This window comes from Mustela putorius, unplaced genomic scaffold (assembly GCF_011764305.1).
Source record: "Mustela putorius furo isolate JIRA1106 unplaced genomic scaffold, ASM1176430v1.1 tig00003983_pilon_pilon_pilon, whole genome shotgun sequence".
In the NCBI taxonomy this organism is placed as follows: Eukaryota; Metazoa; Chordata; class Mammalia; order Carnivora; family Mustelidae; genus Mustela; species Mustela putorius.
The window spans coordinates 4,877,802-4,903,472 of record NW_025422123.1 but is presented as its reverse complement, the minus strand read 5'-3'; the positions used below and the strand labels follow the sequence as shown (position 1 = coordinate 4,903,472).

General features: G+C 37.9%; 1 protein-coding gene across 1 annotated transcript in view; it reads right to left on the bottom strand.

Annotated features, from left to right (window-relative positions):
- ZFAND3 (zinc finger AN1-type containing 3) overlaps window positions 1–25,671 on the bottom strand; it is a 334,816-nt gene that overhangs the window by 196,815 nt on the left and 112,330 nt on the right. The window contains exon 2 of the mRNA XM_045071246.1: window positions 22,892–22,932. Coding sequence (XP_044927181.1) covers window positions 22,892–22,932 — 41 coding nt within the window. The remainder of the gene's footprint in view (window positions 1–22,891; window positions 22,933–25,671) is intronic.

The following is a 25,671-nucleotide window of genomic DNA, read 5'->3' as shown; positions in this document are numbered from 1 at the left end:
CCAGCGACTGACTGGTGGTCACTACTGCTGTGACCTCTCTGATTCATCTCCTTTTCATCTTTCTCCCCTAAGAATGAAAGCTCTCCTTTGTGCTTTCTATAGTCACACCCCTAAATTGGTGGTTGTCAAAGTGTTATCTCCACACCAGTAGGAACAATGTTGAGACCTGGTAATTTGTCAGATATGCAAATGACTCCAGCCCCATCCCCCTGCCCACAAAACCAGAAACTCTAGAGGGTGGGGCCCTGCAATGTGTCTTAAAGGCCCCTCCAAGTGCATGCTCAAAACACATTAACCTTCCAATTCTATTATTTTGTATTTCAAATATTTAGTGAACATCAACTATATACAAAAATTTCATCTTGAGGGTGCCTAGGTGGCTCAGATGGTTAAGTATCTGCCTTCAGCTCAGGCCAAGATCTCCAGGTCCTGAGATCCAGCCCCATGTAGGGCTCCCAGCTTAGCCAGGAGTCTGCCTCTCTCTCTCCCTCTGCCTGTCTCGTGTTTGTGCTCTCTCTGTTGCTCTCTCTCTCAATTGAATAAATAAAATCTTTAAAAACAAACAACAAACAAACAAAAACCCTTCATCTTAATATGACAGCTTCTCAGAACTGATGTTAAATCTTTCACACATTCCCAATTTCTGAGTTACTCACAGAACATATGCAGTCCATGCATTACCTCAAATTTAGTCCAAAACCAAATTCATCAACACTCCTCCCTCCATATACACTCACAAAACACAAAATTTTCCTATTCTGTTCAGTGCATTTATACATTCACATTTATTTCATCCTCTTTTTCTACATATATATCTCAATAAGAACTCATTCATTCTTTTATCACAACATAATTCAAAATTTATCCCTTGCTCTGTATTCCTATGGTACCACTGAGATCTGGGATTTTACCATACTTGCTGCACATGTCTAACTGGTAACTTCCCCCTAGAGTTTAAATTCTCACTTATAAACTATACAGTTGACCCTTAACAACATGGGTGTTAGGGACCCTGACCCCACACACAGTCAAAAATCCATGCCTAACTGTTTACTCAAAAACCTTACTAATAGCTTACTGTTAACCAGAAAACTTAACATTTCATAAAGTATACTAACACACATTTTGTGCATTATTTGTACTATATACTATATTCTTACAATGATGTAAGCTAGAGAAAAGAAAAGAAAACGTTAAAAAATATCTTAAGGAAGAGAAAATACATTTACCGTACTACACTTTAAAAAGTCGGCATGCAGTTCAAGTATGTTTGTTCAAGGGTCAACACAGTTTTTTTTTTTTTATCACAAACAATTCAAGTAACAAAATAGTAGAATAAAACCTTTAAAAAACTTAAAAAAAAAAAAAAGAAGAAAAAAGCAACTTAGAATTATATACTCAGTAAAAATATTTTTAGAACAAAGACTAAATAAAGACCTTTTCAATGTTCCAAAAACTGGGGGGGAAAAAAAATCATCACAGTAAGAAATGTTAAAGTACCTCCTTTAAACAGAACAAAAATGATTACCATACAGAAATATGGACTGGGGCACCTGGGTGGCTCAGTGAGTTAAACCTCTGCCTTTGGTTCAGGTCATGATCTCAGGGTCCTGAAACCGAACCCCATGTCTGCTCTCTGCTCAGCAGGGAGCCTGCTTCCCCATACCCCTCTGCCTGCTTCTCTACCTGTGATCTCCCTCCCTCTCTGTCAAATATTTAAATAAGCCCTTAAAAAAAAATTTTAGAAACATGGACCCATATAAAAGAATGTCAAATGTAACAAGTGGTAAGTTATCACACTGGTAAACATGTAAGATTTTTCTTAATTAAATGTTTAAAAAAACAACTGACTACTGAAGTAAAAACAGTTAACAATGCAGTGAAAATACTATAAAAACATGCAAAAGTACAACATATGACAATAGCACAAAGATAGGGAAGTACAGGGACACCTGGGTGGCTCAGTTGGTTGGACGACTGCCTTTAGCTCAGGTCATGATCCCAGAGTCCCGGGATCGAGTCCCACATCGGGCTCCCAGCTCCATGGGGAATCTGCTTCTCCCTCTGACCTTCTCCTCACTCATGCTCTCTCTCACTGTCTCTCACATAAATAAATAAAAATCTTTAAAAAAAAAAAAAGATAGGGAAGTACAAAATGAAAGCCCACTCGTACAAGGTTTTTATACTATACGCTAAGCAATGTACTATATACCACATGGGCAGAAACTGTGAGAAGTTAAAAATGTGTATGATAGGGCTGCCAGGGTGACTTAGTCAGTTACGTGTCTCCTTTGGCTCTGGTCATGATCTCAGGGTCCTGGGACGGAGTCCCATAAGGGGCTCTCTCTGCTCAGTGGGGAATCTGCTTTTCTGTTTCTCTCTCTCTCTCAAATAAGTAAAATCTTTTTTTTTTTTTTTTTTTTTAGTGTATGACACACACTAAGAGAAGCACTAAAATAACAAAAAATAAGTCAACAAAAAAGATATAATGGTATCATCAATTGATCCAGAATAATGCAGGAAAAGAAGAACAGATGGGATAAATAGGAAACATGTATCAAAATATTTAATTCACAGATTAAATATGATAGATTTAAACCTAACATACAAATAATCACGTTAAATATAAATGGTATAAGCACTCCAAATTAAAAGATAGAGACTGTGCAAGTTGATTTTTTTTTTTAAAGGACAAACCCAACTATATATTTCCTACAAGGAAAGTGTTTAAAATATAAAAAGACAGATAGGATGAATGTAACAAATGGAAAAAGATATACCATGTTAACACTAACCTAAAGAAAGTGGTTAAATTATTATCATAGATTTCAGAACAAATACTATACCTAGAATACAGTAGTCATTTCATAATAATAAAGGATCAATTCATAAATATGAAAAATCTTAAACATTTATGCACCTAGTAACAGAGCTTCAAAACCCATAAAGCAAAACATGACAGAATTGTAAGAAAAACAACAGCAAAATCTACATTTATAGTGAGGTATTTCATTAACCTTCTCTCAGTAACCAACAGAACAAATAGACCCAAAATGAGCAAAGAGGTAAACTTGAACACCACTATCAACCAACTTGACCTAACTGACATTTATAGAACACACCAGGCATCAGCAGCCAATGCACATTCTTTTCAGGTGCAAACAAAACATTTACAAAGACAGATAATATTTTGGGCCACAAAACAAGTTTCATTAAGTATAAAAGGACTGAAATCATACAAAATGTTATGTCTTGATACAATAAAATTAAAGTAGAAATAACAGAAATATCTCTGGAAAATACCCAAAGAAGGGAAAAAGAAAAGGAAATATGAAATATATTTGTATACTAAAATGCCTCACAGGTCATAATATTTATATACTCATAATAATGTAAATGTTCAAGAATTATTTAACTCAAAATTACACTATAAATATATTTGGGGGGGAGGACAGTTAAGGATAGTGTAAGAAAGCAAACATTTTATATTTCATAAGAAAAAGTTAAAAAAATGCGTAAAAATGACAAATCAAAAAAAAGTATAAATATGGAGAGTATAAATTTAGAAGAAACCACAAGAAGAATTCAAAGTAGCTACTTCTGGGGAAAATTGGAGGGAGTAAGGAGAAGTGGACCATTTTGTTACAGGTAATATATTGTCTAAACTATATATACACAGCACACTTGGATAAAGAAAAACTTTTAAAAATCATTTCTTATCATCTCATTTGACTCTAGTGAGGGAAGTATAAGGACTCCCACTAGACAGATGAGTTAGTTAACTGATATTCCAAGTTACACAGCTTGCTCAAAGTCAAAGCCACTACAACTTTCTTTGATAATTATATATACAATACTTGTCATGCCACCATTTAAACAAAGAATAAACAAAAGGAAAAAGAACAAATTATTTTCAGTTCACATTTTTATTTATTTCTATACATATTTTTTAGTTTTTATTCTCCTCTACTGAAGATGAGTAGGTTGCACAGAACAAGAAGAAATATTCACACTTAACCTTCTGTTAGTAACAGATTTTTAAAAGAAATCTGAACAGAGGCTGATTCTTGGCAAATGTGGAGGACAAAACTGTTCAAAATCCAAGATTAAACACTTCTTTAAGACCTGTACTCTTGGGGGCACCTGGGTGGCTCAGTGGGTTAAGCCACTGCCTTCGGCTCAGGTCATGATCTCAGGGTCCTGGGATCAAGTCCCGCATCAGGCTCTCTGCTCAGCAGGGAGCCTGCTTCCTCCTCTCTCTCTCTGCCTGCCTCTCTGCCTATTTGTGATCTCTCTCTGTCAAATAAATAAATAAAATATTTTAAAAAAAAAAAAGACCTGTACTCTTGGGGCATGCTGGGTGGCTCAGTCATTAAGTGTCTGCCTTTGGCTCAGGTCATGATCCCAGGGTCCAGGGATCAAGCTCCGCATCAGGGTCCCTGTTCTGAGGGAAGCCTGCTTCTTCTTCTCTCACTTCCCTTACTTGTGTTCCCTCTATCACCCTGTCTATCTTGGTCAAAAATAAATAAAATCTTAAAAAAAAAAAAACAAAACAGTACTCTTAATCATTACTTTTCATTGTGGTAAAATACACATTTACCATCTCAACCATTTTAAAGTAACAGTTCAGTGGCATTATATATATTCACACCTTTGTGCAAATATTACCACCATCCATCTCTAGAACTTCCCATTCTCATTTCCCACCAGCACCAGGTAACCACCATTCTACTTTTGGTCTTTATGAATCTGACCACCCTAGGGCCTCCAAATAGGTGGTACCATAGTTAATTCCCCTTTTGTTACCAGCTTATTTCATTTTACAATTATGCTACAGTCCTCAAGGACTAATTCCTTTATAATGCTGTAAGAAATTAAAGCGCTAGTGAACTTAGATACTATTTTAAGAAAAATTGTCTCCCTCTCCCTTAACCATGTTCAGGGCACAAAAAATAATTAAGTCAGATTTTAAACTATTTGAAAAGGATATCTTAGTATTTTATAAGGTACACCATGGAATGTGTAAATGTACCCAAAGGAAGGGGAAAAGGAGGAAAAAAAAAAAACCCTACTTTCATTTTTGAAAAATCCAATTACTTTTCTTCTAAGGTTGGTGATCTTTTGTGTTGTACAGCACAGGTCTACAAGAAAAGGCTTCTGTAAATACAGACTGGGTCTTTGTTTTCTTTGTCTTAAGGGCGGGGGTATACAAAGACAAAAGCACTAACAATGTTAGATATTCACAACATACTGAGTCATGGTAAATATCTTATAAATCAGAAGCAAAATAGCCTCCATTCAGTCACACGGAGCTCCAATAGGAAATACATGAAACTTGACCTTTACAATATACTTTGAAAAGGTTCTCTTGGTTGCAGTTTTTAAAAACAAGCTTGTTGTGTACCTTTATATTCTCTTCCATTCTCTCACCCTGAATTTCTGCCCTGAGCACCTGCATTTATTTCCATCTAAAACTTACACAAAGGCCCCAGTCTTTCAATGGAGCCACTAAACGGACAGAGCAAACCAGACCTTTGAGATACCAAAATAACATTCTGATATTAGGGTAAAGCTGATCATCTGAATTTTGATTTATGATGCAACTACAGTCACCCACAAAATTTTAATAAGGGCCCATAATCAGTAGTGCCTCAAGTGTCCAGGTGCCTGACAAGTACTTAACCAATAGCTGTGCTTTTCATAGGCTCAGAGTATTAACACTGAAAAAGAAAAAAAGGCAGCTTAAGACAAAGTTAGGTGAAAACAATATTAGGAAAAGAGGTGTTTTAGGGGCGCCTGGGTGGCTCAGTCAGTTAAGCGGCTGTCTTCAGCTTAGGTCATGATCCCAGGGTTCTGGGATCAAGCCCCACATTGGGCTCCCAGCTCAGTAGGGAACCTGCTTCTCTCTCTCTCACTACTCTGCTTGTGTTCCCTCTCTCACTATCTCTGTCACATAAAATCTTCTTAAAAAATAAATTAATTAAATTAAATTTAAAACGAAGTGTTTTAGGCAAGACATTTTTGTTTTATAAAGATTATATTGTTTACAATGTCCAAGAGTAAGTGATTACCACTGCTAATAAAAAAAGAATATGTCAATATTTCAATGCAAAATTTCCCTCTGTCCAAAATTATCTGCTTCACTTACTATTTTTCTAGATGCTATGTGGTTTCATGAAGCCTCTCAATAGACAAAAATATTAAGTATCTAGTACTACCATTACCTAAATTTTTAAACTGCTACATAAGCTATAAGTGGCATCATCTAGATCAAAATGTTAAGACCTCAGTCATCCCCCAAAGAAAACTGAATTTAGGGACACCTGGGTGGCTCAGTTGGTTAAGTATCTGCCTTTGGCTCAGGTCATGATCCCAGGGTCCTAGGATTGACTCCCACATCCGGCTCCCTGCTCAACAAGGAGCCTGCTTCTCCCTCTGACTGCAACTCTGCCTGCTTGTGCTCTCACTCTCTCTGACATATAAATAAATAAAATCTTTTTTAAAAAATGAATCTATTGCTTTTGACTTTCCCCTCAGTAAAGACCAATTCTGACCTGAGGGAAGCATACAGAGTTTCTTCTCTCCTCTTTTTTAGGTTCCTCCTCCCTCAAGGCCTTTAAGGATTTTGAGAGAATTTTGTCTGGGTGTGATATCTTATACAACCAGACTACTCGTTAGAAGGACACCATAAAAAAGGTCCATGCCCAAATAGAGTATATCTTGGTAAATGAAACACTTTATCTTGGACTAGACTTTTTCTCACATTTGGGGGATTTCTGTAAGGCACCAATGATGTAGAAAACATTTTAAGTCGTTTAGGGGTGCCTGGGTGGTCCAGTTGTTAAGCATCTGCCTTTGGCTCAGGTCATGATCCCAGCATCCTGGGGTCAAGCCAAGCACTGGGCTCCCTGCTTGGGGGGGAGGGGGTGCTGCTTTCCCTCTCCTACTACCCTACTGGTGTTCCTGCTCTCGCTGTCTCTCTGTCAAATAAATTAATAAAATCTTAAGGGGGAAAAAAGACATTTAGTGATCCTTTAATTGCTATATGGGAATAAAATCTCATTATTATCCAAGCCTCTTATTTGAGAAAATTTTTAAAATAAAAGATTGTAATCAATACATCTTAAAAGAAATGTGTGCACAAGGTTGTCAACTCTACCCAACAATGAATAAACTTAACTTTGCAAAATTTAATCAGCAAATGAATTAACAGACAGTAACATAAAAACATATATAATGTCTTAGAAGTACCCACAAATAAAAGCACTACTGCCATGTTGTTATAGATTGTTTTTCTAGTCCCATCTTCAAGATTACTAAAATAGCACAGTTACACTGGAAGGAGAAAGGGAACTGAAGTTGAAAGATATCAAAAAGTGAAAAAACAAGGCACTTTACCCCTGCCACATTACTTTATTTTAAAACTCACTAATTCGGCAGACATTTGGAGTAAGCACCGGTGTTTGGGACAGAAAAGGCTCTAGGGCACCTGGGTGGCTCAGCTGGTTAGGCAACTGTCCTTGGTTCAAGTCATGATCCTAGAGTCCCAGGATGGAGTCCCACATCTGGCTCCCTGCTCAGTGGGGGGTCTGTTTCTCCCTCTGACCTGCCCCTCTCATGTGCTCTCTCTCTCTGTCAAATAAATAATCTTTTTTTTTAAGGGGGCTCTAAAATTCCTTCCAATCAGGTATTCAACAGTCATATTTTTTAGTATCACATGATTAATGGAATTTAACATTTCAACACTTTCTAAAAACAGTGTTATAGAACATTTATGATGTACACTGAGTAACTGAATGGACACAGAAGAAATGCACAATCTAGTTTACCTTTTGACTGCCTTTAGAAGTCTAAGGCTTGTGTTTAAAAACTTTTTGAAAAGAGTCTTTCTGACATTCATTTTTGATTCAAGTATGGAAATTAATAGGTACTGGATCTTAAGCCATATGAGTCAATTTTATGGCAAGCTGGCAAATTCAATGATTTCTGAAGATGCTGAGTATTTTCAAAGTTACTAGTCTTGGCCTGTTCAGCAACAGGTCATATTACTGTTAAGGAGAAGGAAGGTAGCAGCGAATCTAAGCCTTAATTATCTTTACTCAAAAAATTGTTTGAGTTTCAAATATTATCAGTATGGGTGTTAGTCTTCAAAAATGAGGCATGGAACATTAATAATATTTTTATGACCATCTCTTCAAATCATCGATACAGCTTGCAAGACTTTTATAGGACAGTGACAGAAATGTGGTTAAGTTTAACTTGTCTAATTAAACTAGCTTCCTCTAATACAGAGTTCATTTCTCCAGGAACAGCTTTTCTGCAACAGGACACATCTACATACTTTTTAATTGTTGCATAGAAATGTGTTCCTCTTGTTCTCTCTTGCTTATATAGGTTAATAAATGTTATAATGTTTCTAAAGCCACTACCAAGTCTTTATATAACTTTCTTCTTGGTATCGGTATTTCAAAGCTTTTTAAAAAGTCCTATTTTCTTCTTCAAAATAAGTCTTACATAAAAAAAGAAAACACAAGCAACTTCATGATTTCCTTGTATCAGTGTTCAGTTCTAGAGTTTATTAGATATATCAGCTAAAAACAGAAGTCCATTACCTGTAACACAGATAAACAGATAATACTAGAACCCTCTTAGGAAGGGTGTCTCCCTATGGAGTAAACAAGTAAATAGCTTATGAAGATCTATACAAAGGGATCTGTCCTTTAAATCTGGACGAAAGTGCTACTAAAACAATACAGTTTTAAGTCATCGATGACTCAAAATTCTACTGTCATCAGAAAATAAAATAACATTCACATACTTTGGGAAAATCTTATAATTCTCCTCATTTTCAAGTATCATTTCAGAGCTCTCCACTACACTGAAAACTTGGGCTTCATATATTAGAAAAATAAATAGGCTAACATAGCTACAGTTTTATACACCTGCACCTTCCTAAATATGAATAGTTCAAAATTCAAGAATTCAGGGAATTTTGCTAACACATGTCTTGATCATGAAGAAAAAAGTAGATATGAAATGACAAACTTTTAAATTTTATTTGGTCTATGAGGAAATGTACAAAACCATTATTTTATGGAGGTAAATCTTTATCCTTCTTTCCCCCAAAAAGTGCTGATCTTTAGTGATGAGTCTTCTTTGTTAGTCCAAGAGTTAAAACCATCTCTTTTACTCCCAAATGAGTGTCAGTCCTACTCAGAGGTGCCATGTTTTATTTAAAACATACTCTTTCTCAGTAACCACTTTCTTCTAATTGGCAAGGCAAAGCCAGGTCCCTAAAGCACATAGCTCGTTACATTCAGTTTGGATTACAAAAACACACGATGAAACAAACTGCATTGAAATGTACAAATTAACAGCCCAGGAGTATGGGACAGGGAGGTGGAATTACATTGTAATATGGAACAAAACCCATAGGGAGGCTGGGGAACAAATCACTAGTGTCTCTATAAACTAAACAAGGTTTCCAAATGAGCAAATACACAAGGCAGAGGACAGGCTTTTCCATAACTCAACCAAATTGCTAAGTGTGGATACAACAAAACCAGACATTTTTTCAACACTATTATACATACATGTATGAAAGAATGGAATTACTAAGAGGGTTTAAAAAATGAAACCTGCAGGCTGCACTATCTAAATATGAAACTCATCTTTGCTTTCATACTGACAATGTGATAACAGCCTTACAATTAAATCACACCTCCAAACATTTTTTTAAAAAATCTTCTGAGAAGCTAAACACAGGAGACTAAATTAGAAATAGTGCTTCACTATGCAGTACAGAGAGCAAGGTTAATGAGCTAAGTTATATGAACAAGACCAAGAAAGATGTTACAAAATGAAGATCTCACCACCAAAATAGAGAATGTATTAGACAACCCCTCTTTTCCCACCACACATGCACACCTTTTCCCAAATTAGATACTCTGTGAAGCTTCTAGCACTATTTCTCTGATTTTCTCTTGAGATCCAGAGACAAACTACAACTGAACTAGATGAAAAGAGAACAGGAAAAGTCTATGTATGCCCTTAACCTACACACAAATGCAAACAATACTGCTGTTACCTCCTCACAGGGTCATTTACAGTAGGATCCAATCTAAACGTCCTACTTGCACTCCTAACAAAATTTAACAGCCAGCATAGATTAAAATGAACATCTAAATACATAAATCTAATCTCAGTTCCTTGCTTTAAGATTTATTTAATCTCAGGGGCGCCTGCCTGGGTGGCTCAGTGGGTTAAAGCCTCTGCCTTCAGCTCAGGTCATGATCCCAGGGTCCTGGGATCCAGCCCCGCATCGGGCTCTCTGCTCAGCGGGGTGCCTCCCCCACCCCCACCACCAACTCTGCCTGCCTCTGCCTACTTGTGATCTCTCTCTCTGTCAAATAAATAAATAAAATCTTAAGGAAAAAAAAAAAGATTTATTTAATCTCAGTGGGGTGCCAGGTCGCTCAGTTGGTTAGTCTGCCTTCAGCTCAGGTCACGATCCCGGGGTCCTGGGAACGTGTCTGAGCTGCTTAGCAGGGAGTCTGCTTCTCCCTCACACTCTGCCCTTGGCTCATGCTCTCACTCTCTCTCAAAAAAAAATAAATATAATCTTTAAAAAAAAAATACTTGGGAAAATTATTTAATCCATTTGAACAGCAGTTTCCTTATGTGTAATATGGAGATACAAAATCACCAAAGTTGTGAGGATCAAATCACATAATACTGTGCAAAATGGCTTTATTAGATAAAAGGAATACAGAAATCTTACTATTACAATTACTTCATCTCAAGATTTTATTACCTTTTTGAAAACATATATATAATTGTCTGTGCCCTTTCACCATCCTATTGCACCAACAGTAATCCTTATGCTACTTCTATTTTAAGTATCCTTTTTTTAAAGCATTCCCCTTTTAATATGTACCCTTGTTATTTTTCTTCAAACCAGAAACACTGAGTTAAAGTACCTTTTTCTTCACTCTAACCAGTATTTAGCCTAAGAGTAAATTTAAGAAATTTAAAACAAACCTTTGGTAATATTAAAACTGTTAACACACAGTTAGTTCTACTTCACACACAGAACCAACTGAGCAGTGGGGCTTCTAAATGATACAGTATTTTGTATTGTTAAAAATCATATTTTAGGGGCGCCTGGGTGGCTCAGTGGGTTAAGCCGCTGCCTTCGGCTCAGGTCATGATCTCAGGGTCTGGGATCGAGCCCCGCATCGGACTCTCTGCTCAGCAGGGAGCCTGCTTCCTCCTCTCTCTCTGCCTGCTTCTCTGCCTACTTGTGATCTCTCTCTGTCAAATAAATAAATAAAATCTTTAAAAAAAAAAATCATATTTTATGTAGTGCGCCTGGGTGGATCGGTTGGTTAAGCGTATGCCTTTGGCTCAGGTCATGATCCCAGGGTCCTGGGATGAAGTCCTGGGCCGGGTTCCCTGCTTAGAGGGCTTGGCCCTTTCCCTCTTGCTTGTGTGCTCTTGTTTTCTCTCTCTCTCTCTGTGTTAAATAAATAAAATTGTATTTTTAAAAAATCATACTTTAGGCATACATTAATGGCCTGCAAATAATGCCCTATCATTTTACCACAACCCCTACTGTGGACTAAGTTTAAGTGCATGGCGGTTACAACCAGAAAGTATCAAAAATCAGCCTCACCATAACCCTCTCACTCGAAGAGTCAGATTAAGAATTACTGTTATCTGTAGCATAGTGGAGTCAAGATCAATGAAGCACAAAAATAGTCTCATGGTGCTTTCCTGAGTCTACCTAATAGTCATCAATGTTCCTGCCAAACGTAAAAGAAGTCCATAAACCTACCTATCATTTCATTTGCATAGTCTACCAATATGAACAGTGAACTCTTATGCAGCTTTGTGTATCATCAAGGCTTACTGTCTTAGTATATGAAGGGGTCAACCACATCTAACCCAAGCAGATATCAGAACCAGGAGTCTCTCCAAACTTCTTTATACCATCAGTATAAAATCTGAGCACACACCTCTTACATGTCTATTTGTTTTAAAAATAGTTACATATTCTGCAGCGGAGTAGATGGTGTGGCCCCTCCCCAGATGCCTCACCAAAAAAATATATATATATTATATAGCTCTCTAAAACCTGTGAATGTAATCTTATCTATTAAAAACACCTCTGCAAATGCAATTACGAGTTTCAAAATAACATCATCCTTCAAAAGTGGGGGCACTAAATCCAAAAGACAGATATGAGAGAGAAAGCCACGTGGAGATGAAGGCAGACACTGGAGTAATGTATGTACAAGCCAAGATATGCCAAGAATTGCTGGCAGGAACCAGAAGCAAGAAGCACAGAAAGGATTTCCTCATAGAGCCTCCAAAAGAAACCAAGCCTGACTGCTGACACCTTGATTCCAAACTTCTGCCATTCAGAACTGTAAGAGAATAAACTTCTGTTGTCTTAATCCACCCAGTCTGGGGTAATTTGTTATGGCAGCCCTAGGAATCTAATACCAATAAGATTATATATACATTACAAAAATCAACAATATATATATATAGAGAGAGAGAGCATGATACAAGTATACAAGCAGATATCCTAATATTTTCTCTCTATGCAATGGTTAATCCTATGCACCATATGAAGAACACAATTTTAGACCAGGACATGGACAGAAATAAAGTCAAATGACAGAGCCAAACTATCTTAAAAATCCAATTAACTGGGGCACCTGGGTGGCTCAATCAGTTAACCATCTGCTTTTGGCTCAGGTTATGATCCTAGGGTCTTGGGATCGAGACCCAAAGTGGGCTCCCTGTTTGGTGGGGAGTCTGCTTCTCTCTCTCCCTCTGCTGTTCCCCATGCTTGTATTCTCTGTCAAATAAATAAATAAAATCTTAAAAAAAAAAAAAAAGCCAAATACCCAATAACTATTAAATTCTTCCATTTCTCCTAAAATACTGACACACAGTGACAATTTTTCTACTCAAGGCCTAAAAGAAGCTACCTGTCTGCTACTTAGAGCACTGAGCATTGTGTGTCCCATTAGAAATGCAACAATTATTTTTGACATAATTTCCATGACAACATCATCTTCAACACACTGCTTCATTTATCTTGACTTACATAATAATTAACCATACAATTTAAGAATGCTTATTAGTGAGACAGCAAACTGCTATAGACTAAGAGGTCAGAAAGGGCTGCCAGAGTTCAGCTTTGCTAATCAGTTAAGGACCTGCTGCTCTTTGTCTTGCTTTCATTTGAGAGCAAGGAAGGCAAACCATGGAGAATAGGGTTTCTAACAAAGAAACAGTCTTAACATATTCAAACAAGTTTAAAAAAAAAAAAAATAGAGAAAACTTAGGGCTGCAACTGTGGTATTAAAAGAATGATTGAGGGGTGCCTGGGTGGCTCAGTCCTTAAGCGTCTGCCTTTGGCTCAGGTCATGATTCCAGGGTCCTGGGATCAAGCCCCGAATCGGGCTCCCCAGCTCGGCAGGAAGCCTGCTTCTCCCTCTCCCAATCCTCTACTTCTGTTCCCTCTCTCGCTGTGTCTCTTTCTGTCAAATATCTGTCAAATAAAATCCTTAAAAAAAAAGAAATGATTGAAAGAAACTTCTATGTCCATCAAGAGAGAACTAGATCAACTGGAGCATGGTATAATGAAGGTGATCATGGTATAATGAAGGTAACCAAATGTTTTGGTTGATAAACCAAATATTTTATCAACCAAACATTTTGAAGGGTACAAAGAGGTGTTATTAGTTTCACGGTCATAAACGCTCTAAACTGAGACTATTCAGGGTAAATCAGGATACTGATTTTAAAACAATATTATAAACCAGGGGTGCCTGGGTGGCTCAGTGGGTTGGGGCCTCTGCCTTCGGCTCAGGTCATGATCCCAGGGTCCTGGGATCGAGCCCCACATTGGGCTCTCTGCTCAGCAGGGAGCCTGCTTCCTCCTCTCTCTCTGCCTGCCTCTCTGCCTACTTGTGATCTCTGTCAAATACATAAATAAAATCTTTAAAAAAAAAAAAAGTTGTAGCATGACTAGGGCAACATATGACTTATATATTTTTTAAAACAGAATCATATTCTGTTTATATAAGCACCCATTCATATTAAAAAGTATAAATGCAAAATTAAGAAGAGTGATTCTTTGTAAAATGGAAAAAATAATTGGGGTAGAAGAAAACTAAGAGATTTAGTTCCCTTGTAAAATATGTTCTAGAACAGGGCACTTAGGTGGCTCAGTGGGTTGAGCATCCAACTCTTGGTTTTGGCTCAGGTCATGAACTCAAGGTTGTGAGATGGAGCCCCATATTAGGCTCCCCACTCAGCAGGGAGTCTGCTTGAAATTCTCTCTCCCCATATGCCTTCCCCCGACTCATACACACTCTCTCTAAAAATAAATAAATCTTAAAAAAAAAAATAAAATATGGGGACACCTGGGTGGCTCAGTTGGTTAAGCGTCCGCCTTCGGCTCAGGTCATGAGTCCCGAATCAGGCTCCTTACTCCACAGGGAGCCCACTTCTCACTCTCCCTCTGCCTGCTGCTCCACATTTGCCCTCTTTCTCTCTCTCTGACAAATAAATAAATAACAAATTTTTTAAAAAATAAATAAAATAGGGGCGCCTGGGTGGCTCAGTTGGTTGAGCAACTGCCTTCAGCACGGTTCATGATCCCAGAGTCCCGGGATGGAGTCCCACATCAGGCTCCTAGTTCCACGGAGAGTCTGCTTCATCCCCTGACCTTCTCCCTCGCTCATGTGCTCTCTCTCTCTCTCTCAAATAACTAGATAAAATTTAAATAAATAGACAGACAGAAAAAATCTTATTAAAAAAAACAAAAAGGACAAAAAACTTAGTATTTATCAATTCTGGTTTGGCTTGTGGACGTTTATTATATTATTTTCTGTAATATCCTGAATTTAAGACACCCACACCAGATACCCACCAATGGACACACACTGGCTGAGAGATTCAATAAGCTGAACTGCCTCTTATTAACCAATGGGATCAATGCACATATTATACTTGAGAAATCTTTTTTAGATTTTGTTTTTAAGAAATCAGCATATAGGACAGTAAGCAAGTCAACAAAATCACAAAAACAGAAACACCCTATTCACATGCCTCATTTTAAGATCAGCAGCCACCTTTCTTCTGGAAAAGGTGATTTGAAAAATCAAGGTTAAGGGGCGCCTGGGTGGCTCAGTGGGTTAAGCCTCTGCCTTCAGCTCAGGTCATGATCCCAGGGTCCTGGGATCGAGCCCGCATCGGGCTCTCTGCTCAGCAGGGAGCCTGCTTCCCCCCACCCCCCGCCTGCCTCCCTGCCTACTTGTGATTTCCGTCTGTCAAATAAATAAATAAAATCTTAAAAAAAAAAAATCAAGGTTAAGACAAGCATTCAAATTCTATTATCTTGCCCCAACCTCACCATGTTATAAAATGACACACTAGAGATGGTAGTTTGTTTTATACTGTTTTAGTGATGGGTACAGAGTTCCCACAACTTCTAGAAGAAAACACGCGTAACAAGAAGTGCTTAAAATATTCAGATTCACTCTGTTCCTCTTACTACAGAACCTCAAAACTCAGCTGTAACCTAAAACTCTTATTTGCTTCCAAAAGGGACTGGTATATCAAGCCATTTTTACTCTGAACTTCTAACATGGAACGGAAGCAGAAAAAAGATCAGAGTGCAACTCTAAACAGAAGAGCTACAGGTTCATGAGGAAATGTTTTAATTTACTTCCTATGAAACAGGAATTTGTTATCCTGTTCTGGAAATTACCATGAAAAACAAGTCACCTTGAAGAGAAATGTTTGCATCTTGGTTTAATCTACATTCCACCCTAAACCCTGCACTGTTCTATCACTGAACTTGGATGTCAACATTTAGATTCCCAGTGCTGTAATCTATGGCCAATTCTCGTTTGCTCATTTCAAAAAGAAATTAACCACTTATGGTACATGTCTGATGTAAGAACATACTTACCTTTTAAAATATCTATAATATTATTTATAATTACATTAATAAAAGTTTAACATAGATATAAACAAAATTAATTAAAAATCCCTCCAAATCTCTCCAACTGCCAAAATTAAATTTCTCATGTACCTTCTCTTTCAGCTTTATCCCATGCAACTAGATATATATAAATTATGTTATATATGTTAGTAATGGGTATTTACCCAAACAAAACTAAAATACTACTTCAAAAAGATATATGCACCCCTATCTTTACTGCATTATTTACAATGTCAAGATATGGTAGCAACCTAAGTGTCTGGCAATAGATGAATGGATAAATAAGATGTGGTATACGTACACAATGGAATATTACTCAGCCATAGAAAAAGAACAAGATCTCACCATCTGCAACAATATGGGTAGACCTAAAGGATATTGTGCTAAGTGAAATTAAGTCAGAGTCAGGGTGCCTGGGTGGCTCAGCCAGTTAAGTATCTGCCTTTGGCTCAGGGCGGGATCCCTAATCAGTGGGGAGCCTGCTTTCCTCTCTCTCCCTAGCTTGTGCTCTCCCTCTCTGGCTCTCAAATAAATAAATAAATAAATAAATAAATTTTAAGAAGGAAGGAAGAAAGTAGGAGGCAAGGGCCACCATTTTAACTGAGCAACCCTAGTTGAGAGCAGTCATAGCAGTGGTTGTCCCCATTTCTCCTTCCCCTTCCCTTCTCTGGTTGACTTCCCAAGCCTCCTACCTCCACAGGCCTGGTCCCAAGAAGTCCAAGAAACAAGAGAGGAGAATCCTCCAAAGGAGACTGGTGAAGAGATGCAGGACACAGAGGAGAAATAGCTATTCTTACTGAGAGCCAAGGAGGCAAAGCTAAAGGCCAAATATCCAAGCCTAAGTCAAAAGCCTGGAGATTCTGACTTCCTCATGCACAGATTCCAGAAAAGGCAACATATTTTGACTCAAGAGACTACAACACGGCCAAAGACAAGATGAAGAATAAACAATCCCAAGTACAGGACCAGACAAGAACCTGGTAATTGGTGATCACATCTCCATCTCACAGGATCCGTCACCAGCAAACTGTGGGGTAAACTGGGCCCCCTTCTCTCCCCTTCCTCACCCACTGGACTTTTATTTATCATAGGGAAGGATGGAATGAATGCCTTATTAGATCTTCTCACCATGCTAGCCAGAAATGACTGCAATTCTGCTGTGTGCTTCTGAAGAGAGATGTGGGTTGAAAAAAGGCGGAGTTCATTTCTTTGGTTAAACTGAGACTTCTACACCCTCACTGTAGCCCAGGTAGGGGTCAGAAATAAGAGACTATGATTGGATAATGTTGCAAACATTCTTTTGTTTGCAAAAGGATAGATGTGATTAGAGAGTATCCCAAAACTGGTAAACTAAACCTTGGGAATAATATGGCAGATTTACATCTGGAGGCTAATCTGACATACTTGGGATAAGGCAAAAAAAATTGAATGAGATCTGTTTTCTGTGCTTCTAAGTGTTTTTCTCCCTTAGGCTGCTATTGCTTATGTTTCCATTATGGCAGGTTTAGAAAATCCTCAAAAAGAAAAACTGATTTGCTTGCCTAAAACTAAATGCTCACTTAGCCTCCCTTACTCAGTGAGTATCTCTTGACAGTTTACCCTGGTTCTTAAATAACGTAAAGACTAGAGAACATTATTTACATGAAACGGGCACCTTCTCTTTCTCTTCTGGAGTGTTGCTTTTCCAAGTATCACGAGATAGTGGAAAGAGCACTGGGTTTGGAGTCAAGATATCTGGGTTCTAGTTGCACTCTATCTCAGTAGAACTGACGTGTAACCTTGGTCAAGCCTTTTAACCTCAGTGGCTGTCTATTTCCTCATCTGTAAAAGAGCTGAATATAGGTAACATTGATTCTAATTTAACAATCATATAACTGCCAGCTGGAAAAAAAAATCTATGGTATTCATTGTAAAACTAAGAAGGAAGGCTGATGGGTGAGCCTACAGATGGGAACCATTTAACAAATACATGGAGCAAGATGAAGCTGAGATTCGGGGTTTATAAATTCAGGCAAGAGGGCCTCACAAGTATCATGGTCTTAAGAAAAGGAAAGGAAGCTTAAGGAAAAAGCTTAAGAAGCTAGCTTCTATGGAAGCATCTTGCCCCCACCCACTTTCCTGGCCTTTGCTGCTAAAAAGCTATGGGCCTGAAGACACATGCTCAGTCACATTCATGTGGTAAAATCCCACATTTCAGATAGATGCCATATGTATTGTTAAGGAGACCAGAAGTAAAAGGACAAACAAAGCCAGCCTACAGGCCTTGGTACTAAGGCAGGGCTGAAGCAAAAGTTTCTTTCTTAGGCAATGATTCACCTTTGGTGGGAGTGGGGAAGTGGTCAGGGAGAGAGAAAAGAGCATTGAGAAATCTCTGCTTTCCTAGAGCTCAGTAACATTAGTCCAATGAGATGAGGAGAAGTAGCAATAAAAAATCTGTGCGCAGGTGGAGGAAAGGGGTGTTGGTGGCCAGCACCTTCAGTCCACTTATCACTATCTTGGCCTGAATCCCACTGCTAATTAGGACAGAAGAGGACCAGAGTAGAACAGGCCGAGGGCAAGATTCTATAATCCTCTTTTGCCCTCTCAAATTCTCACAAATTCTGATACGCCAAATATTTGGCCAAATGAGAATAACCATGAACTTGCTGATGCATATGCAGGGTGACGGCAGGTGTCTATACTTTTTTCCCTGACTGGCCATTCACTTGTCAGGCTATCACTCAGACTGGATGGAGGAAAAGTTGGTGAGGAAGGAATGCAAACAGCAGAATTCCCAGATTCCCTGGCCCCCAGATTCCTTCACTGTCACCTGCATATAATTTTTCTGTTTCTTGCTCCATTTCCTCATGCTGTCTTCCTTAATCTAAAGTCCATGTGGGAAGAAGGAAATGTAGGACATCCTTGTACAGTTTCCTCAATGCCACCCATGTATTTAGATATGCCATATTATTTTATATAAATATATAACTTTGTACATGTTCTTTAAAAAACTACTGCATGATTTCACTTATTATGTGGAATCTAAAAAGCAAAATAAAGAGAAAAGCAGAAAACAGGCCATATATACAGAGAACACACTACTGGTTGCCAGAGGAAAAGGAAGTGTATGAGCAAAATAATTAAAGGAAAGTGGGACATATAAGCTTCCAGGTATGAAACAAATCACACAGATGGAAGCAATACAGTCAATGATACTGTAATACTGACAATGATACTGTATGGTGACAGATGACAGATATGGTGAGCACAGTGTAACATACAGACTTGTCGAATTACTGTGCTGCATACCTGAGACTAATGTAACGTGTGTCAACTATACTTCAATAAAAATAAAAATTAGGTATAGTCTAATTAAAAACAAGATACCACAGATACTGCTCTGTAGTCTTGTCAATCAGCATTTAGCTGATATATTATTTTTGAAAGGGAAAATAAAGATCCCAAATAAACTAATGGCATGCTACGAGCATAAATTCTTGTTATAAATAAATTAGAAATAATTATAATTATAAATAAAATATAATATATAAATATAAATAAATATAATTATAAATAAATTCATGTTAAAAGCATAACCTGTATTATTCAGTAATAATTTATGATTTAGGTAGAGAATTTGACAGTAATGAACAAGGCTGATAATTTTCAAATTAGATACAAAGTATTCAGCAATGAGGAAAATGAAATACTCCTTGACTACTGGCCATTTCAAACACTTAAAGCCTCTCCAACGTCCATTTTGAACTAAAACAATAAATATATGACAATACTGAGAAATAACAAAAGTAAACATGAGGGGCACCTGGGTGGCTCAGAAGGTTAAGCCTCTGCCTTCAGCTCGGGTCACAATCCCAGGGTTCTGGGATTGAGCCCTGCAGTGGGCTCCCTGCTCAGCGGGAAGCCTGCTTCTCCCTCTCCCACTCCCCCTGCTTGAGTTCCCTCTCTCCCTCTGTGTCTCTGTGCCAAATAAATAAAATCTTTTTAAAAAAAAAAAAGTTTTATTTTCTCTCCAAAGTATCAGAAACCAGCATCTAAGATTACTCTTTTGAGTAAGTATGTGAAAACAGAATCTTACAAAACTAAGTATCACCTAGCTCTAGAATCATGTTAGAATGTGTTTCTTATATGACATGTATCATTTTATTTATTGTAACATTCTTTACAAATAATGAGACAAAAGCACAAGTAACCATGTAACAAAAATAAACTTAACTATCTTCCAACAAATACATATATTTTAAAAGTTACATTCAAAGTAATTTTCAGGGGTGCCTTCTGCTCAAGCCATGATCCCAGGACCAGCCCTGGGTCCACACCGGGCTCCCTGCTCAGCCTGGAGCCTGCTTCTCCCTCTGCCTCTGCCTCTGCTGCTCCCCCTGCTGGTGTGTTCTCTCTCACGCTCGTTTGCTCACTTACTCTCTCAAATAAATACTCTTTTTAAAAAAAAATTAATTTTCAGAAAATGAAATAACTACACCAGTAGCTTATAATTTAAAAAATCTTTATCTGTATTTTTCATTAACCTTCAACTCACAAGAGATCTCTTATACTTTAGTTCCTCTATTTTTGTCCCTTTCTGTAAATTGACGTATTAATGCATATTAAAAGTATTCCTTTTTTTTTTTTTAACTGAAGTCTAGTCGACACAAAATGTTACATTAGTTTCAGGTGTAAAACACAGGAATTAGTCAAGTCTGTATGTTATACTGTGCTCACCACAAGTGTAGCTACCATCTGTCACCATACAATGCTATTACAGTATCACTGACTACATTCCCTATGCAGTATCTTTCATCCTCATGAGTTCCTCATTTCATACCCTACAAGTACAAGGAAATGCAAAGAACACAGCTGAACTGCCTTCACAGAAATTTTTAAAATTTTGTATTTAGTCAGGGACACAAGATGGTTCTTTGAGTATTTGATGTGAGCCCCTTTACTCAAAGGTGCCTGGCTTTGTCCTAAAGCCACACTTTACTGAATTACAAGGGGAAGCTAGCTCTATATGGAGATAGTCATCAATCTAATACACATTTTGTCTCACTGCTATTTTCATCTTTACTATAAAACTTAAACTCTCACCAGTAAGGAAGCATTTCTTCATATATGTGTAATTGTAGACATGCAGAGTAAAAAAGTACAATATGCTCACTTAATGGCAGACATACTGTTAAAAGTTGGATAAAAACCAAACTTACCAATATTTTTTTCCTTTTAAAGACCCAAAGTGTTTGACAAATTCCAAACTTTTAACAGATACAAACTGCCACCTTTCCCAACTCCCCCAATTCCCTCCCAACTATCCCCTAATTTAAGCATAAACGTAAAGGACTAAAGCCTAACTATGGTTATTTTCTTGCCCAAGTAGCATAATGAAGAGAAGGTGAAATCTAACAGAGTCTCTCCTTAACCAATCTCTAGCTATAGGCTCTCTTCTGAACCCTCTTCTCAACTAGGACTCAACCGTGACCTATAAAAACTACAGACTCAACACAAATGATTTCATCTAGGCCTCCCCCAAACATTAAATATTTAAACAAACACCAACACATTTTCTAACAACTCAAGGACCCATCCCCAGGATGACCTTAGCCCCTCTTAAAGTGCCTGCCTGAGAAAGCTCAAGGCTACCAAAGAATTAAAAGCTTTACTAGCTGTAACCTGTCTACCAAAGAATTAAAAGCTTTTCTAGCTGTAACCTGTCTACAAGCAACTGTGAATCCTTCCTCTGTCCCTTTGAGATGCAGATGCAACTCCTAAACCTCAGGAATCCCTATCTCAAGGACATGAAAGCCATTCTTTTAAAATCTAACCATCAAGAATGGTAGAGCCTATGTTTATTTTAAAAAGTATTTAAAAAAAAAAAATGGTAGGGCCTCAGTCTCTCAGTCTCAGCAGAATAGAATCTAAACTTCCAGTACATCAGCGAGCAGACACAACCAACCTAGTCATCACTTACACTGACAAACCCTTTATAATTCTTTACTTCCCTGACTCTACTGAGCCAAGCTAGCAACTAGCTAGCTCATTCTCCATTCTACCTCATTCTCCATTTAAAATGCCCAGGTACCTCTGCACAAACTGAAGTTGTGTTCAGTTCAAAGTGAACTCTGCCCTACTGCTATACATTCCTGATCAAAATCTATCCTGCATCCAGCTTTATCTTTGACAAAATGACTAGAAAAGGAAGATTAAACATATCTCATTAAAGACTTAGTTATTTCATATGAGATCATTAGATATAAAATTCTCTTTTTTTTAATGAAGGTTTAAGTTCATGAAGGAGTCATAGTTTATGGAGTCAACCAATCAGCATTTTGAGGGGTGGAAAAGGCCCTTGACAAACATCAAGCCCAAGCCCTTCATGTTACAAATGATGACTCTAAGGTCCAAAGAGATTAAGTGATTTACCCAACATAATTTCAACAAGGGACTGGATTCTAGGGCTAATTCAACATGATTCTCTTCCTGACTCCAACATGAAAATATCCTCTCTCTTGTATTCTCATTGGTAAAAGCAATATTCACTACTAACATTTCAAGTCAAAATCAGAGATGAACATGTTGTTATCCTACTACAACACAAGTTTTTATAGTTTTACTATATGCCCACCACTGTACATTATTAAAGTCTATTGGGTGCAAGTACACAGACAATTTTATTTCACTCAGGGAAGGCTATTTCAATTGTCCTAGGGAAATATATGAAGTACTTGGTAAAGAGAACTACTTTCACATATATGCAAAGGAAACAAAACCCCATGCATAAACACAAAGGAAGGCCAAATAACTTAGATCATCTTAAAAACAATTAAAAGAAGGAAAACTAAAACAAATTAAAAACCCTTTTTCTGCACTTACCAGCAAAGCATTTGGAACAGAGATTCATAGTCTTGCTGGACCTGGGGCAAAAAAAAAAGAAAAAAAAGAAAGAAGAGCTAAAAATTCAGTATTACTCTAATGAAAACATAAAGATGTTTGAAATTAAGCAAGAAATCTCCTGGTCAGGGGATTAGCTAAAAACTAATGCTAATTAAGTCCCTAACCAACCACCCACTCCCACAAGAAAATGAAAACAAACAGAACAACAAAAACTAACACACACTTTGTTATCAGTGCATCAAACAATGCTTTATTTTTTGTGATGAGCAAAATTCAGAAATTGCATAGATCAGAATTACTCTAATATGCCCAGATGACACAGGAGTCATTTTGTCCCACAAGATTACCACATTCTCTCTGTTCACAATGGAACATATACCACAAGTGAAGGTATCACTACAAACAAGGAAAATTTTGTCTGTAAAGGAGTAAAACTTTCTACTCAGATACACCCTCATTTATCTCCCTAACATTATTTGAATTTTTATCTCATCTTCTTTCCCTTCATTCTAGTCCTATTTCAGATCCTGGTCACATTTTGACCCTGTTGTTTAAAATTCTTTCTTCAGAGGTTCCCAAACAAATTATTTTTCATGTCCTTTGATCTGTTAATAATAGCTACAATTCACTGAATACTAACTCTGATGGGCACTTAACATACATTATATTAATCTTTCCGCCATCCATGAGATGGGTATCACTTTACTGCTTTGCTTCTAAAATGCACTTTTTTTTAAAAATCACATTAAAATTTCTACAACCAGGAAACATCATACGATTGGTTACAAATGAGGACTAAATTAATGAGGAAATGTTCCTTCTACCTCCTCCTAGGTGTTATTAAATTGAAGGATCTCAGGAAATAAAAGGACAGTCTTATCTCCACTTGACAGGCAAGCAGCTTGCCCAAGGTCTTTAGCTGGGGAACTAAAGAGGAAATACATGACCTTGGCCAAATGCCATCCTTTGTTCATCCTTTGTTCATAGCATAACACAGCACCTGACACTACAAAGCAGCACAGGCACAACACAGTGGGCAATCAATAACTTGTCTATTAAGTTCTTCTCATTGCTGTTTCCCTTCTTGATCCTGTTCCAAGTGGACACGTTCCTACAGCTTTCTTCCCCAAACCTAGAATACTCTATATTGGATAAACTGACCTATTCACAGCTTAATTCCTCAGCAACTCCCTTCCCAGTATCTCAGTCTTTGCCCAGAGATACTCCTATACACATTAAGCCAACTTTCTTCTGCCCTCCCTAGTAAATTCTACCATTAATGAAAGCCTCCCTCAAAAGTATTCCCTGATGATTATGGTTGTTTTCCAATGTACTGGAATCCAAGACCTAATGGCAAGTAATTGTCACAGAGACAAAACTGGGGAGGTGGGTAGGAGGTGGGGGTCCACTATTTCTCCTTCCCCAAAAGAGATGCTATGTTAACAAGTGAATCTTTCTTTAGGACTCTGCTTAATACAAAGACATCAAAGGCAATAAGGAAATTCCGAGTATTAAGATGAAAAGAAGTTATTATATTGGTAAAAATTTATTTATTACATGGCTACTCTGTGGTAAGCACACCAGATGCCTTCAACTCCATTTTAAAAAATGAGGAAAAAGAGGCTTCCAGAGGGTATATAATTTGCCAAAGATTAAAGAAAAAGTATGTGGATGAACCTGGTCTGCCAACTCCAAAGCCTGACTTCTTTTCAGCATGACAAACTAGGGCCGCTGCCCCCAATACAGAAGCTGAAGGGTACACATAAATCCTGAGTCAGCACTCTGGTAATTTAGGAATATGGTCCCACAAGCAAAGATTTAATGTACACTGATCAAGTAAGCTCCCTGAGAAAGGAAAAGCTCTCATCAGGAGGAAGCCCAATCCCTGCTCTCCTCTCCAAATATACATACAGGTAGGGAAGCAACCTTAGACTGCCAAGTATTTTAGTTCCAACTGAAAGAAAACTGAGGATAAAGGAATTTCTTTGTTTACTAGAAATCCCAGGAAAGCAAACCTCTTCCAGATGTGGTCCCTATCTTTTGTCCATGCAGTAGCACAGAGAGCAAGAGATAACTTGTTTAGCACTTTTGATGTTTCCCATTATCCTGCAGGAATCATGGAAAGTGTGCAAAGAACCAATGAGGGCAGCTCAGCACAGCAACAGTTTTATCATCTGTGTTTCACAAAGCTGGTAAGCGGGGGAAAAAAGGGGAAAAACTGCATTTTTCTCTGCATCCCCTTCTCTCCCTTTAAACAATTCTATTTTTTTATTTTTTTTTAAAGATTTTATTTATTTATTTGACAGAGAGAGACACAGAGAGAGAGGGAACACAGGCGGGGAGGGGGTGGGACAGGCGGTGGGGGAGCAGGGGGGACTGGGAAAGGGAGAAGCAGGCTTCCCAATGGGCAGGGAGCCTGATGTGAGGCTCGATCCCAGGACTCCAGGACCAGGACCCAATCAGAAAGCAGATGCCCAATGACTGAACCACCCAAGTGCCCCAGAGAATTTTTTTTTAAGATTTTATTTATTTATTTGGAAGAGAAGAGAGCCCAAGAAGGGGGAGTGGCAGAGGGAGAAGGAGAAGCAGACTCCCCACTGAGCAAGGAGACCAACGTGGGGCTGGATCCCAGGACTCTGGGATCATGACCTGAGCCAAAGGCAGACACTCAACTGACTGGGTCACCATCCTTCCCTCCCTTAAGAGAATTTATTTAAAATATCCACTATACCTAAATCTTACTAAGTGACATCCATTCC